This window comes from Portunus trituberculatus, chromosome 22, assembly GCF_017591435.1.
Source record: "Portunus trituberculatus isolate SZX2019 chromosome 22, ASM1759143v1, whole genome shotgun sequence".
In the NCBI taxonomy this organism is placed as follows: domain Eukaryota; kingdom Metazoa; phylum Arthropoda; class Malacostraca; order Decapoda; family Portunidae; genus Portunus; species Portunus trituberculatus.
Genome location: NC_059276.1, coordinates 10,077,776 through 10,091,196, shown reverse-complemented (window position 1 = coordinate 10,091,196; position 13,421 = coordinate 10,077,776). Strand labels below are relative to the sequence as shown.

The window sequence follows — 13,421 nt, the reverse complement described above, 5'->3', positions numbered from 1 at the left end:
AGCATTGTAGGTAACTGGAAGGGTATATGGCTCCCTTATTTCATGTTCCTATGTTCATATTACCACTGTAGATAATGGAAGGGTATATATCTCTCTTATTTCATGTTCCTTTGTTCATATTGTCACTGATTTCACTCTCTCAGGATAATAATTACTGGTCATTGTTCAATATTCAGTTTATTATATAGCTTAGATTCATTTTAACTCTGTACACAAAATATAAAGTACTTTCCTTTGTGCATCTACAACACATGAAAACTTACACATAGGACTTCCCACCAGTGATACAAAGCTGAGGCTGCTTAGAAATACTTTGGTTTGACAAGTATGCAGGATGAACACGTATTATTGACTCTCACACAGGTTACTCGGCTTTTCATCTCTCTCTCTCCTCTCAGACACAATCAATAACAGGCTACTCTTTGCTTGCTTGCTTGTCTCTCTTCTCTTGCACTCTCACACTAGGTAACTCATCCCTCACACACAGGTTACTCTCTGCTTTCCATATCTCTCTCTCTCTCTCTCTCTCTCTCTCTCTCTCTCTCAGACACAATCAATAACAGGCTACTCTTTGCTTACTTTCTTGTCCCTCTTCTCTTACACTCTCACACTAGCTAACTCATCCCTTACACACAGGTTACTCTCTGTCTCCCTTCTTATCTCTCCTCTTACATTCACTGGCTAACTCATCCTTCACACACAGGTTACTCTCTGCCTTTCTCTGCCTTCTTTTCCCATATTTTTCCTCTGAGACGCTCAACATACTGGCTAACTCATCCCTCGTACACAGTCTACTTTCCGCCTTCCTTCTCATCTCTCTCCTCTTACACACTCAACACTGGCTAACTCATTCCTTACACAGGTTACTTTCTGCCTCCTTTCTCATCTCCCTCCTCTCAGACACTGACACTGGCTAACACATTTCTCACTGGTTACTCTCTTCCTTCCTTCTCATCTCCCTCCTCTCACACATGTATTAACACACTGGTTGCCTTTCACCACACTCCACTACAGACACATGTAAAGAGAATCAGCCTAAAGTTATAGTTACACAGGCTTAATAACTCAATTTGTATCCAGTTTGCCTTCATTCTAACCCAAGACTTCTCTCATATCACACTGTCATTGGAACTTTATATGATGGAGATGGAGAAAAAAACTGCATGGTGTGTTTTGCTGAGTCTCTATAACTATTCTCAGATTCTTCTCTGGTTTCCTATGCAGTGTAGATATGGAAAAATGGACTGTACATGGTGTCAAGGTTCTGTAGTCACCATGTTCCAGATTAGCACCAGAATTCTTTACCTGGCCCTTCCTCAAGTTATTTCATGGTAACTCATCCATACATATAATTTCCTTCTCATTCCTCTCAAGATTATTATCTATTTTTATATTTACGTGACTTTCCTGCAACTCTCATACCTCTCTGTCCAATATATTATCTGCCCAAGCTTCATAATACTCAATAAACATACTTGGAACAATATTTCATACAAGGGTTGGTATATTCAAGTCTGGTTGCTTCTCACAGCTTCCCTTATTTCCTTACACTATTTTCTGTGAACGTGAAGACTCTCGCACCTTATCCATAGCTAATATTATGCCTCTGTTGGTCCAGGCTTGAAAATATCCACCAAATTAAACTATGACAGTCTTGGCATCTCATGGAACCACTTAAAAATGATATCAACCTTTAATTTCTTGCCCGTTTTATATATTTCTATTAACTAATACAACAACTGAATGCATAGAACCTTCAAGAATAATAGTAAATGGACAGATTGGGAATATTGAGGTGAGGGAAAGCAATATACCATTAGAATTAACACTACGGGTAGGTAGACATGATAATATATGGAAAAAATACTAATATTTTAACGTGTGTGAGGAGAACAGTTGAAATAAAAAACATATATAAAGTGTATTTAACGAGAATAAGGCAAATTACATGCGGAAAATTGAAAGAAAATTAAGTGCGGTGTTTCAAACGCAAGAGAGTTCCGCGCCTTAGATAATACTTTAACGTGTGTGAGGAGAACAGTTGAAATAAAAGACATATTCAAAGTGTATATAACGAGAATAAGGCAAATTGCACGCAGGAAATTGAAAGAAAATTAAGGGGTATTTCAAACGCAAGGGAGTTCCCCGCCTTATGTCAGACGAGGTGACGAGCAGACGGAACACGGGCAAGCTGGCGGGCACTGCTTGTATAATCTTCTTTTTTACGTAATTCAGTGTTGATAATATGTTGTGCGTGTGTGTGAAGAGTGATAGTGTATCCATGGTGCTCCTGTGGAAATTCCCGCCGTGTATGGTGAGTATAAGATGGTGAAATGAGGGAAAGTAGTGAGGCAGAGGGGTGGTATACTGTCGGCCGCTGAGTAGGTGTGTATGTACTGGGTAGTTTCTTGTTGTTTAATGAAGGTACAAGAACTCAGGGTCAGCAAGGAGGGCTAGGGGACACACAGGGAGGGTGGTAGGAGGGAGTGGGAGAGACGTTAAATAGATAACGATAAAATTTAGCTTGAGAGAAGATTAGCGAACAACCCGCGCGCTTGTTAATAGTTGGATCTTTAAACACGTGCGTATACCTCCCCTTTTCCTCCTCCCCCCTCCCCACCCTACACACTTAATATTTACCTTGTTTGTGTATTTCATGGATCTGTATTGCGAAAACTATTTTTTTGTAGTGTGTGTGTGTGTGTGTGTGTGTGTGTGTGTGTGTGTGTACACGCGCGAGATTCTTTCAAGTCATCATTCGAAATATATACATACTTACACATATATAAAACATCGTTCTTTAATACTTCACTGTTCATCATATGCCTGGTTTGTTTCCTTTTGATATATACATACATACACACGTACGGAATAAAATGACAGCCAGACAGGCCAGCTGGCCTACGTCAAAACAGCTGTTGCCAATGACAACTGCCATGAAAAAACCATGACAGATGTCACTTTTGTTTGAAATAAAGGTAAGAAAACTGCTTCATTAAGTGGGGAGCCGACGTACATACATACATACTTACAAACATACATATGTGAGTGTACCTATTTGTTGATATATCATATGTATACATATGTAAAGACATTATTGTATTCCTGTTGACTGTGGCGAATGCCAAACGCCTTCCGTGCAAAGGGGTCGCGATTCGCGGTTGTCATCTTGTCCGGCTAGCCATAAGTTTGTGTGTGAGGCTGTGAGCACTGTGCACTGAGCAGCTTGGCAGGACTCAGTGCTGGTGGTGAGAGAGGCGAAGGCGCATTAATAACAACGAAGAAAATAGTGGGTAGCCTCTCAGTAATCAGAGGTTTCCTATTTATATACTGTTGAGGACACAAAAGAGGACAGCGGTGTGTGGGTGGGTCACTGGACCCGCTGGTGACACGGACAGCCGCCGCCAAACAGTCTTTGCTAACGTAAGTAATACATTGGTTTAGCTCATCATTCCACAGTGCTGCCATATCAGAGCCTCACAACAGGACAACATATCAGTGTACTAACGCATGTCGATACTTGAAAAGCCGAATAACCCAAGTGTTCAATACGTCAACAAACCAATCCACCGACCCCCTGCCTCTCTCTCAGCCATTATCTGTCTCATCTCTTACTCATTACAGGCCAGCCAGGTCACAAAGTGGAGCCATAGCCCTAATCTTTCATGTACGTTGTTGAAATTATCTGCAATTACCTGATTTGTATGTTATGGAAGCCCAGTGAAGAGAAGAGGCCGGGCCGTGACGTCATCAGCGGCTTCCGCCAAAATGCTCTGCCGGTCCCAGATCATCGACTTCCACTATTGTATACATATTTATCTCCGTTAATTTATTTCGAGTCACAAGTACCTTTTAAGGGTTTCTAATGATAGTTCGTTGTGTTTTACGTGTCTTCCATGTTTGAGTTGAGTGAAGCGCGGTGATTTGGAGTGTGTTTAGGACTTCAATGAGAGGGCAAAAATACGTAAAAATTTTCCCTCCAGGTATCTGTGATTTTTTATTTTAGGTTATAGCGAAGTATTTGTGTTTTTAAAAATATCCTTATGATGAAAAAAGTGTGCAAGGCTCCTGAAAAGTTGAATATGTGGACTTTAAAATTAGTATGTATCCCTGTTAATATTGTAAACAACGTAATTTTCAAAATAATTATTTTTTTAATTCTGCGTGTTGCCAGGTTTTGATGCATGAAAATAATAGTTATAATTTTTAAAAAACGTTATCGACCTTGCTGAATGAAATTGGTGGGCTTTAAAATTGTTTATAAGCATGTCGATGTTCCAATACTTTATTTAATATGTTTTTAAAAATATTTTTATTATTCTTCATCCTGGCAATATTTTTATATTTTAATATTTTGTTTTGATTGATAACAAGCCAGAATTTTTATAACATTTGTCTCCAGCTGCCTTTTTGGGAATCCTCATTTTCAAAATGAATTGCGTAACGTATATATGTGACGTCATCAAGGGGGGAGCCGCCCAGCTAGACTCAGAGCCACACCCAACTCCCGGCTGGAGGGTGTGTGTGTGTGTGTGTGTGTGTGTGTGTGTGTGTGTGTGTGTGTGTGTGTGTGTCTGTGTTGCTTTGTCTTTCGTTATGAAGGCAGCTCAGTGGCTGGAACCAGACCAACACTTCGTTTCCGGTCGGAGGATTCGTGTGTGTGTGTGTGTGTGTGTGTGTGTGTGTGTGTGTGTGTGTGTGTGTGTGTGTGTGTGTGTGTGTGTGTGTGTGTGTGTGTGTGTGTGTGTGTGTGTGTGTGTGTGTGTGTGTGTGTGTGTGTGTGTGTGTGTGTGTGTGTGTGTGTGTGTGTGTGTGTGTGTGTGTGTGTGTGTGTGTGTGTGTGTGTGTGTGTGTGTGCTTGCGTGTGCGTACATGGAAATCAACACTAATCTTTAGAGTTACTTTACGTCTTTACTCTCTCTCTCTCTCTCTCTGGCTCAGTGAACATATAGCTCTCTCACCACGACTATTTTCAAAGGCCACAGAGAATATTAACCTTGTTTTCAATACTGTATCCCCTATTAATAATATGAAAACCTCACTGATCCGTCTCTAGAACCGTAAAAACACGATTAAAAAACCAGTGTATCTTCAACTAGAGTCTTGAGAGAGTAGTGGAGGTGCGGTGCAGGTGTTTCATGAGCCGTGGGTGGTGGTGGTGGTAGTGATGGTAGTGGTGGTGGTGGCGTCGCCCTGTACAGAGAAGTCAGATGTTCAGGGCAGTGCCAAAAAAGTCTCCAGATTCCCTTTAGTTTATATTTTTTATTGTTTTTTTTTATTGGTTTGCTTTATAAATTGTTGTTGAAATGGACATAAGCAGATGGATATAGGTTTGTATATATTTGTTTGTATATTATAACACTGCATTCTCTTGCCTGTCTCCCTTGTGTCGTCATAATAATAGTAATAATAATAATAATAATAATAATAATAATAATAATAGAGAACACATGGCTTGAAATGTCATCATATTCGTCCGTTGAGAGAAATCCCGAAAAAAAAAAATAATAATAATGATAATAATAATAGTAATGATATCGATAACAAACAGCAAAGTTAAGTGGACGCAATTACTGACTAGAAGCGAATCCAGTAAGAACAGTGAGTCAGTACGTACGATGAACAGACTCACGGACGCTTCCCTAGTGAGTAACGGACAGAAAGGGCGGAGTGCGGAGTGAGGCAGAGAGGAAGACTGGTCAGGGCTGAGACACGAACCAATGAACCAACGAATCATTCACCTCAAGAACCATAACCCTTTCACTGCCACTAACCACACCTTTCATTAATTTCCAGTCACATTACCTTTATTCTATAGCCATCTCGGATCTTTAACCCCTTAAGTACCATGACGCCTTTCCATATTTATTCTTACTATTTAGTGATTTTATACAGCTTCAGAAACTTATATGGGGAGATTAAAATAGTGAAGACTCTGGCCATTAATCTTCTGACCTCCATAGACCCTTCCTAATGTCAATAAAATGGTCTAATTACACCAAAAACTCAAGGTAAAAATGTGTTCCAATACTGAAGGGGTCAAAATAGTCAAGACTGTGATGATTAATCTTGTGACCTCCATTGACCCTTCCTAATGTCAATAAAACGGTCTAATCACACCCAAAACTCAAGGTAAAAATATGTCTCAGTACTGAAGGGGTTAAAATAGTGAAGACTGTGGTCATTAATCTTCTGACCTCCATAGATCCTTTCTAATGTCAATAAAATAGTCTAATCGTACACAAATCTCAAGATAGAAATGTGTCCCAGTACTGAAGGGGTTGAACTCGATAAAAATTGCAAAATCTATTCTTTTTAATCACCTGGTATTATTTCGTATGACAGTGAAAGGGTTAAATGATCTTAGTTCCAGACACTCACTGAACCACGAGCCATTCGGAAACTTTCATTCCAGAGTGTCATTTGAATCTTCCTTTTCATTTCCAGTCACTAAACTTAAAAGCGTTCTAACCTTTCCTTTACAACTTGCTTTTCATTCCATACAAGATTAATAAATGACAATTGAAGACTCTCATTCAACTCAGGATCTTCATTCATTCATTCAATCCAAGGCTCTTTACTGAGCTTCATTCCAGACACTCATTCAATTCGAAGGCTTTAGTTGATCTTGAATCATCTTCCGAAACGTTTTCAACCACGTGTTCACGCCTTCCCGTAAACGTTTTCACTGACGCTATCAAGCACCCCATATACCCCCGAACGTTTAACAGATGCAAATAAGCTTCACGAATACCCTAAAAAAACGTTTTCAAGTAGTCATCGGAAATTATTAAACGTTTTCAGTGAAAGCCACAGAAACCCTCAAACGTTTTCACTTAAGCTATCGGAAAGTCATAAATGTTTTCATTCTAAGCCACCAGATACCCTCACATGTTTTCACATAAGCCACCAGAAAGTCGCGAACGTTTCACATAGACCAGCTGAAATTCACGAACGTTTTCATGTACATCACCAGAAATTCACCAACGTTTTCACTTGAGCCACCAGGAACACTCAAACGTTTCCATTATTATATCTACAAGTCCACAAATACCCTGAAAACGTTCCAGTCACACCAGTAAGCTGCCGAGGAATCCCAAACGTTTCCACCAAGACTACATCGCCTGGAGTAGAATAGTAGTCAACACAAACCAGCGTTACGTACACCACGGGAGGGTGGTGGTGGTGGTGGTGGTGGTGGTTGCTTTAGCACTACGAGCCACACTGTTCGAATCTCGATATGAGGGAGGTGACCCTGGATTTGCCATCAGACAGGAGTTCCAGGCTGCTCCTCCTCTCTTGCTCTTCCTCATCCTCATCTGTGTTGTCTTGGGCCGCTGCCTCCCCGCCTGACCCCTCGTCATCATTCTCAGCCTCGTCCTCCGTCATTTCCTTTTCTATGAGCGTGACACTCTCCATGATCTCCGCCAGGAAGCCGTCCATCACCGGCAGTCTTTTCGGGGAGTCGTCAAAGTCATCCTCAAAGTCCGCTAGAGGAGACACTGCCTGGCCCTCACCCTCGCCAGCCTTGCCCGCCTCTTCACTCTCTTCCTTTTCTCCGCCAGTTCCAGCGTCATTATCTCTTTGTGCCACGGTGCCGCCACCCGCTAAGCCCGGCTCTTCCTTGCCCTGCGAGCTGCTGTCCTCCATGTTGTCGCGGTTCTTATTCTTGGCACGCTTGCGCCTCTTGGCGGGGAGAATCATACAGTGGCTGTAGAACCTGCGATAAAAGGGGCTGGTGTTGGGAGCCGCCTCCCGCCCCGCTGCGGCGGCAGAAGTAGGCTTGGCTGGCAGAGTTTTGGATGACCTGGAGACGGCGTGGCGCGAGTCGTCCATGTCCTCCAGCGTGTTGGAGCGCTTGGTGGTGAGGCGGGCGCGGCTCTGCGGCTTGTCGAAGGAGCGGCGGCCGCCACTGCTCCTGATGAGGCTCCTGTTCTCCACCTCGATGTTGAGGGAGCGCCGCTTGTCCTCCACGTCACCCGCCATGCTGTCCAGGGAGTGGCGCGTGTGAACGTCCCCCAGGCTGGATGTGTCACCCCAGGGAGGTGCCGCGCCCTTGTGCGACCCCGAGGGGCACTGGTCCAGGTGAGGCTCGCTCTTGATCACCTCGCTGGAGGACTCGAGATCATCGTCGTCGTCGTCCTTGTTGGGGCTCTGTGCCTGCAGACACATGGCCCACACACGGATGGGAGTCTTTCGGCCCGAGGCACGCTCCAAGCTGGCCTCCGTCTGACTAACCTCGCGCCGGTTGAACATTCTCACGAAGCGCGACACTTTGCTGGCCTTAGGCGCCTTCTCGGCCTCGTCCTGGCTCATGAGGCCGTCGAGGCTCAACTCCTCACTGGTGGGACGGTCCAGGCCCTCCAGACTCGACGCGCTGTCCCGACACGAGTGTTTCTGCTGCTGCTGCTGCTGCTCCCCGTGTTCCGCCTTTTCTGCCTCCCGCTCCCCTTTCTGCTCTTTCTCTCGCTCCCTCTCCTTCTCTTTCTCCAGCTTCTCCTTTTCATTCTCCCTGTCTGCCTCTCCCTCCGCCTCCCCCTCTCCCCAGCCATTGATCAAGGTCTCTTTGGGAGGCTGGCGAGGCTCGGGAACCCTCGTCTCCTCGGCTGCAGGCTTCAATGTTTCCACTTGAGTGTCCTGAGGGGGCGCCGCGACTTGAGGTGGTGGTGAGGCGTCCCTGAAGGGCTGGGGGGGCTGCGCGGTAGGAGGGGAGTGTTTGGTGTCCTTGAAGGGGGTAGGAGGGGGATGTGTCGTGTCCTCAAGTGTCGGTGATGACAATACAGTGTGTGCTGGAGGCTCAGTGACTTGTGTTGCGGCTTGTGGCTGCGCTGGTGGCTGTGCTTCGTCACGGAAGGGTTCTGGCGGTGGCTGTGTCGCTGTGGGGAGGAGTCGTGAGGGCTGCGCTGTGTCGTGGGACGGCGGAGAGGGCAGCGCTGTGTCTTTGAGTGGCTGCGTGGGTTTCATGGGCGGTGTGGGCTGTATGGTGGGGAGGGAGGACGCGCGGGGTGTGGCGGGCTGAGGAGACTTGGGTGAGGGCGAGGCATGGTGTGGCTTGGGGAGTCTGGAGGAGGCGTGCTGGCCCCTCAGTGGCTTGGCGGGTTTCTTGGTGGGCGTGGGACGCTGCGGGGGGTCGCTGGAGGGAAGGGGTGTCTTGGTGGTGTCCTGGAATGGTATCGGGGGCTGTATTGTGTTGCGAAGGGGAGAGGCGGGCTGCGTCGCATCCTGGAAGGCCTCTGGGGGCTGGGCGGGCTCTGGGGGCGGCAGTGGCGAGGACTCACAGTTGCCGTTGCTGACTGGAGTCTCTGGGGCGTCGTAAGGGATCACCTGCTGGTTGTTGCAGCTGTCCGTGTGTCTGGCGCCCGGCGTGTCCGTGGTGTCCGTGGTGTCTTTGGCGTCCTTGGTGTCCTTGTCCCTGGCCACGTGGCGCGTCTCGCTGCTGGGTCTATTGTCGATCTCCTCGCCGTTCACCTCGCGCTTGGGTTTCTTAAGCACGCCCTTGGGTGGCGGCGGCGTCTGTTTGGCGGCCTGCCTGGCGTTCCTGTTGTTGGGGTCTGACTGTGTCCTGGCGGGCTTGGCGCGGCTCACGGGAATCCTGGTGGCGGCGTCGTTGAGGTTGGTGCCGTTTGTGGCGGCCTGCGGGGCGTGGGTGGCGGGCAGCGGGCCGCGCCTGGTCTCGGGGGGCGAGGCGGTGCTGAGGAAGAACCTGTCCCGCGCCGACAGCTTCTCCCGGTTGGTGACGATGTCCTGCACATTCTGGGGCGTGGTGAGCCAGTCCGTCCTGGTGCGTAGCTTCCTGAGGGACTCCTCTTCGCTCACTGGTGACAGCTTGGGCTTCCTTAGCGACTCCTCGTCCACGACAAGAGTGACCTTTTTGATTCCTACCTTTTGGGCGGCTGCTTCCTTATGTACAGGCTGTGCCGCGGGCGCCTCCTCAGGCTCCGCGGCGTCTTGTCCCTCGCAGGGACCGGGCGGCTTGTCTCAGGACTGTGGCGGCGTGGCCTCGCAGGCGTCCATGTTGGACACTCGGAAGCACATGCGCGCCCCGAGAGAGCACGAGTTAGTGGGCGAGGCGAGGTGCACCAGAGGCTCGGAGGGCGGCGACCACGTCTTCTGCTGCTGCTGCTGCTGCTGCTGCTGTTGGGAGAGACAAGGTGTGAGGCACGGCATGAACACACTAGGGACCAATGTCATCACCACTATGACCACTTCTCTTCCCCCATCCCATGCCCCGCCCAGGCGCCCCTCACTCACGATCTGGTCCAGGGGCAGCAGGGTGACGGGGCCCTGCGGCCGAAACTCAAGGGACGCTGAGTTGACGCAGAAGCGCTTGCCGGTGGGTTTGGGACCGTCTTCGAACAGGTGGCCCACGTGTGCGCCGCACGTGGCGCAGCTCACCTCGGTGCGCGCCAGGGAAGGGTTGCACACCAGCAGCAGCAGGTTGGCGCCCACTGCGGAGACGATAAAGGCACTCACTCACACCATCACCTTTGTTACCTATGGACTCTCTCTCTCTCTCTCTCTCTCTCTCTCTCTCTCTCTCTCTCTCTCTCTCTCTCTCTCTCTCTCTCTCTCACCGTGAGACAGGTCCTGCTTGAGTGACACCTTGTCCTTGTCGATGATGTCGAAGAAGGAGGGCCACCCTGAGCCAGAGTCGTACTTGGCTTGTGACTGGAACAGCTCCTCGCCGCACACCACGCACGAGTACACGCCTCGCTCCCAGTGCTTGTAGTACTTGTTGGAGTAAGGCCTGGCGGGGAGGAGGAGGAGGAGGAGGAGGAGAAGGAGCAGGAAGAGGAAGGTGTTAGGTGTTAATACGGCTTTCATGGTGGGGCTTGTTGTGTGTGTGTGTGTGTGTGTGTGTGTGTGTGTATGTTTGGTAAGGTGCATGCTATCTCGCTCACTTTTGTTCATTGCAGATGGGAAATATTACTGAGTACACACACACACACACACACACACACACACACACACACACACACACACACACACACACACACACACACACACACACACACACACACACACACATACACACACACACACACACACACACACACTCACCTCTCCGTCAGCTTTTCCTGCGTCACTCTGTACTGCATCGGGGTCAGTTTCCTCAACAGCTCATCCTTCTCCTCCTTCTTGAGTATCCTGCTTGGCTTCCCTTGGGTCTGCTGAGGTCCCTGAGGCTTCCACGCCCTTGGTATCCTGGAGGAGGTGCTGCCGGGGTTACTGGAGGGGGCAGGGGCGCCTCTAGGAGTGTTTGAGTTGACGGGGCGGAGACCAAATCTTCGGGGTTCCATCGTGAACTGAAAATACAAATGCTTTTAATTTTTGTGGTTTGTGATTGTGAAATGAGGAAAAAATAAGGGATTAAAGAGCGTATAACCTTAATTTTTGGGGGTTTAAGGTGTTATAAGGAAAATTAGGTCCTGAAAAATAAATGTCTTTCATTTTAAGTGTATTTGTGAAGGAAAGCCTAAATTTTTGGGGTGTTTAAAAAGATGATATGAGGGAAAATAGAACCTGGAAAACAAATATCCTTAATTTTTGTGGTTCATGTTTGTGAAATGAGGGAAAATTAAGGGAATATAGAGCGAACAACCTAAATTTTGGGATTTTAAGGTGTTATGAGAAAAATAGCACATGAAAAACAAATATTCTTAATTTTTGCGAGGGAAGATGATGAGGGGAGGTGAGGGGAGGTGATAATGAAGTAACGGGAGATGAAGGGATGAGGGGAGGTGAGAGTGAAGTGAGGGGAGATGATGAGGGGAGGTGAAAGGAGATGATGCGAAGTGAGGGGAGGTGAGGAGAGATGAAACTGAAGTAAGGGGAGATGAGGGGAGGTGAAAGTGAAGTGAGGGGAGATGATGAGGGGAGGTGAGGGGAGATGATGAGGGGAGGTGAGGGGAAGTGATAGTGAGGTGAGGGGAGGTGATGGGAGGGGTGAGTAAGAGGAATGAGGGGAGATAATGCAGTGAGGGGAGATAAAGAGAGAGGTCAAGGAGGGAAGGGAAATAATGATCGTGAGAAAAGAAAATGGGAAACTATCTTTTATTTTCTTTCTTTTTCTTTCTTTCCTTTCTTTCTTCATTCAGTCTAGTTTCTTTATCACATTTTTTCTTATTTTCCTCTTCTTTTTTGTAGTTTGTTTTGTTTTTCTCATATAATACCTCTCTCTCTCTCTCTCTCTCTCTCTCTCTCTCTCTCTCTCTCTCTCTCTCTCTCTCCACAGCGTCTCAGTGTCAACATCGCTATAAAAAATCTAAAAGTCTCTCTCTCTCTCTCTCTCTCTCTCTCTCTCTCTCTCTCTCTCTCTCTCTCTCTCTCTCTCTCTCTGTGTGTGTGTGTGTGTGTGTGTGTGTGTGTGTGTGTGTGTTCACGGTTCAATGGGTTTTCTTCGCAGGTAAACACTTTCCTTCTCCTCCTCCTCCTCCTCCTCCTCCTCCTCCTCCTCCTCCTCCTCCTCCTCCTCCTCTTCCTCCTCCTCCTCCTCATGTGTCTTTTCTCACACCTGCCTGCTCTCCTCTTTATCTTTCTCCCCAATCCTTATCTTTCACTTTCCTTTCATTGATTCCATTCTTCCCTTTCTCCTTTCGTCTTTTCCCTTTTCCTTCTCTTCTCTCTTTTCTCTCATCTACCACCTTCCTTCTCTTCTCTCACCTCTCCCTTTCTTCCTTCCTGTCATCTTCTCATCTCTTATTCTTGTTTTCTCTCCCTCTCTCCCTTTCTTCTATTGTTCTCTCCCTCTCTCTTTCTTTCTTTTCGTAGGTGTTACTTTTGTTGGCCTACTGTCTCTCTATTTACACCACCACCACCACCACTACTATCATCTACGAATCTTTTGCTAAGTACAGCCACGCCCTCCTCCCTCCCTCCGTGCCCCCTCCAGAAGTGCCCAGAGGCGGTGGCGGGCGTGTGGTATTGACAGGGGCATGATTACTACTGCAGGAGGAGGAGGAGGAGGAGGAGGAGGAGGAGGAGGAGGAGGAAGAAACGGGTAGCAAGAAACCGGTTTGCTTGCTTTTTATATTTTTTTAGTTGCTTATAAGGGAATATTTCTCTCTCTCTCTCTCTCTCTCTCTCTCTCTCTCTCTCTCTCTCTCTCTCTCTCTCTCTCAAATGCTGAGTCAATAGGGAGCTTTTAAAATATCAGAAGCTTATAGAAAGAATGACAGGTTGATGGTACAGTGGAACCATGCTTTGTGGTCCGAGGGGTCTCCAAGCGCACTGGTTCGAATCCTATTCCACGGTCCGAGTGTAGGTTGGGCTTCCTCACTCGGGGCGACGGTTTCCTAGGGGGCTTTGAGATAGGAGGTACCGTGAAAAGCCCACATGGTATACATAAAAATAAAATAAATAAATACGTGTTCTTTTATATAGAAGCCCAATGTATAGACTTGCTGGCTCTCTTATGCCCC

General features: G+C 47.2%; 2 protein-coding genes and 2 long non-coding RNA genes across 5 annotated transcripts in view; 1 reads left to right on the top strand and 3 right to left on the bottom strand.

The window, feature by feature from the left end:
• Window positions 1–161: 161 nt before the first annotated feature.
• On the bottom strand, window positions 162–12,646 carry LOC123507331. Its single transcript, XR_006675638.1, has 2 exons — window positions 12,174–12,646; window positions 162–4,932 (listed from the first exon to the last, which is right to left on the bottom strand). It is a non-coding gene; the product is annotated as an uncharacterized LOC123507331 (long non-coding RNA).
• Window positions 170–13,421, top strand: part of LOC123507332 — an 18,776-nt gene continuing 5,524 nt past the window's right edge. The window contains exon 1 of the long non-coding RNA XR_006675639.1: window positions 170–2,727. This is a non-coding gene — a long non-coding RNA (uncharacterized LOC123507332). The remainder of the gene's footprint in view (window positions 2,728–13,421) is intronic.
• On the bottom strand, window positions 6,441–9,048 carry LOC123507321 (RNA-binding protein 25-like). Its single transcript, XM_045260082.1, has one exon. The coding sequence runs from the start codon at window positions 8,962–8,964 to the stop codon at window positions 7,213–7,215; it is 1,752 nt and encodes a 583-aa protein (XP_045116017.1). The 5' UTR covers window positions 8,965–9,048; the 3' UTR covers window positions 6,441–7,212.
• The window catches only part of LOC123507327 (methionine-R-sulfoxide reductase B1-like), a 32,590-nt gene continuing 28,356 nt past the window's right edge, over window positions 9,188–13,421 (bottom strand). The window contains exons 2-5 of one of the 2 annotated variants that reach the window (XM_045260091.1): window positions 11,062–11,306; window positions 10,575–10,747; window positions 10,252–10,448; window positions 9,188–10,131 (exon numbers count right to left, since the gene is read on the bottom strand). In XM_045260091.1, the coding sequence (XP_045116026.1) occupies window positions 9,979–10,131; window positions 10,252–10,448; window positions 10,575–10,747; window positions 11,062–11,300 (762 nt within the window). In that variant the 5' untranslated portion in view covers window positions 11,301–11,306 and the 3' untranslated portion in view covers window positions 9,188–9,978. Of the gene's footprint in view, window positions 10,135–10,251; window positions 10,449–10,574; window positions 10,748–11,061; window positions 11,307–13,421 lie in introns of both variants that reach the window. The other variant, XM_045260090.1, reaches the window with a different exon arrangement.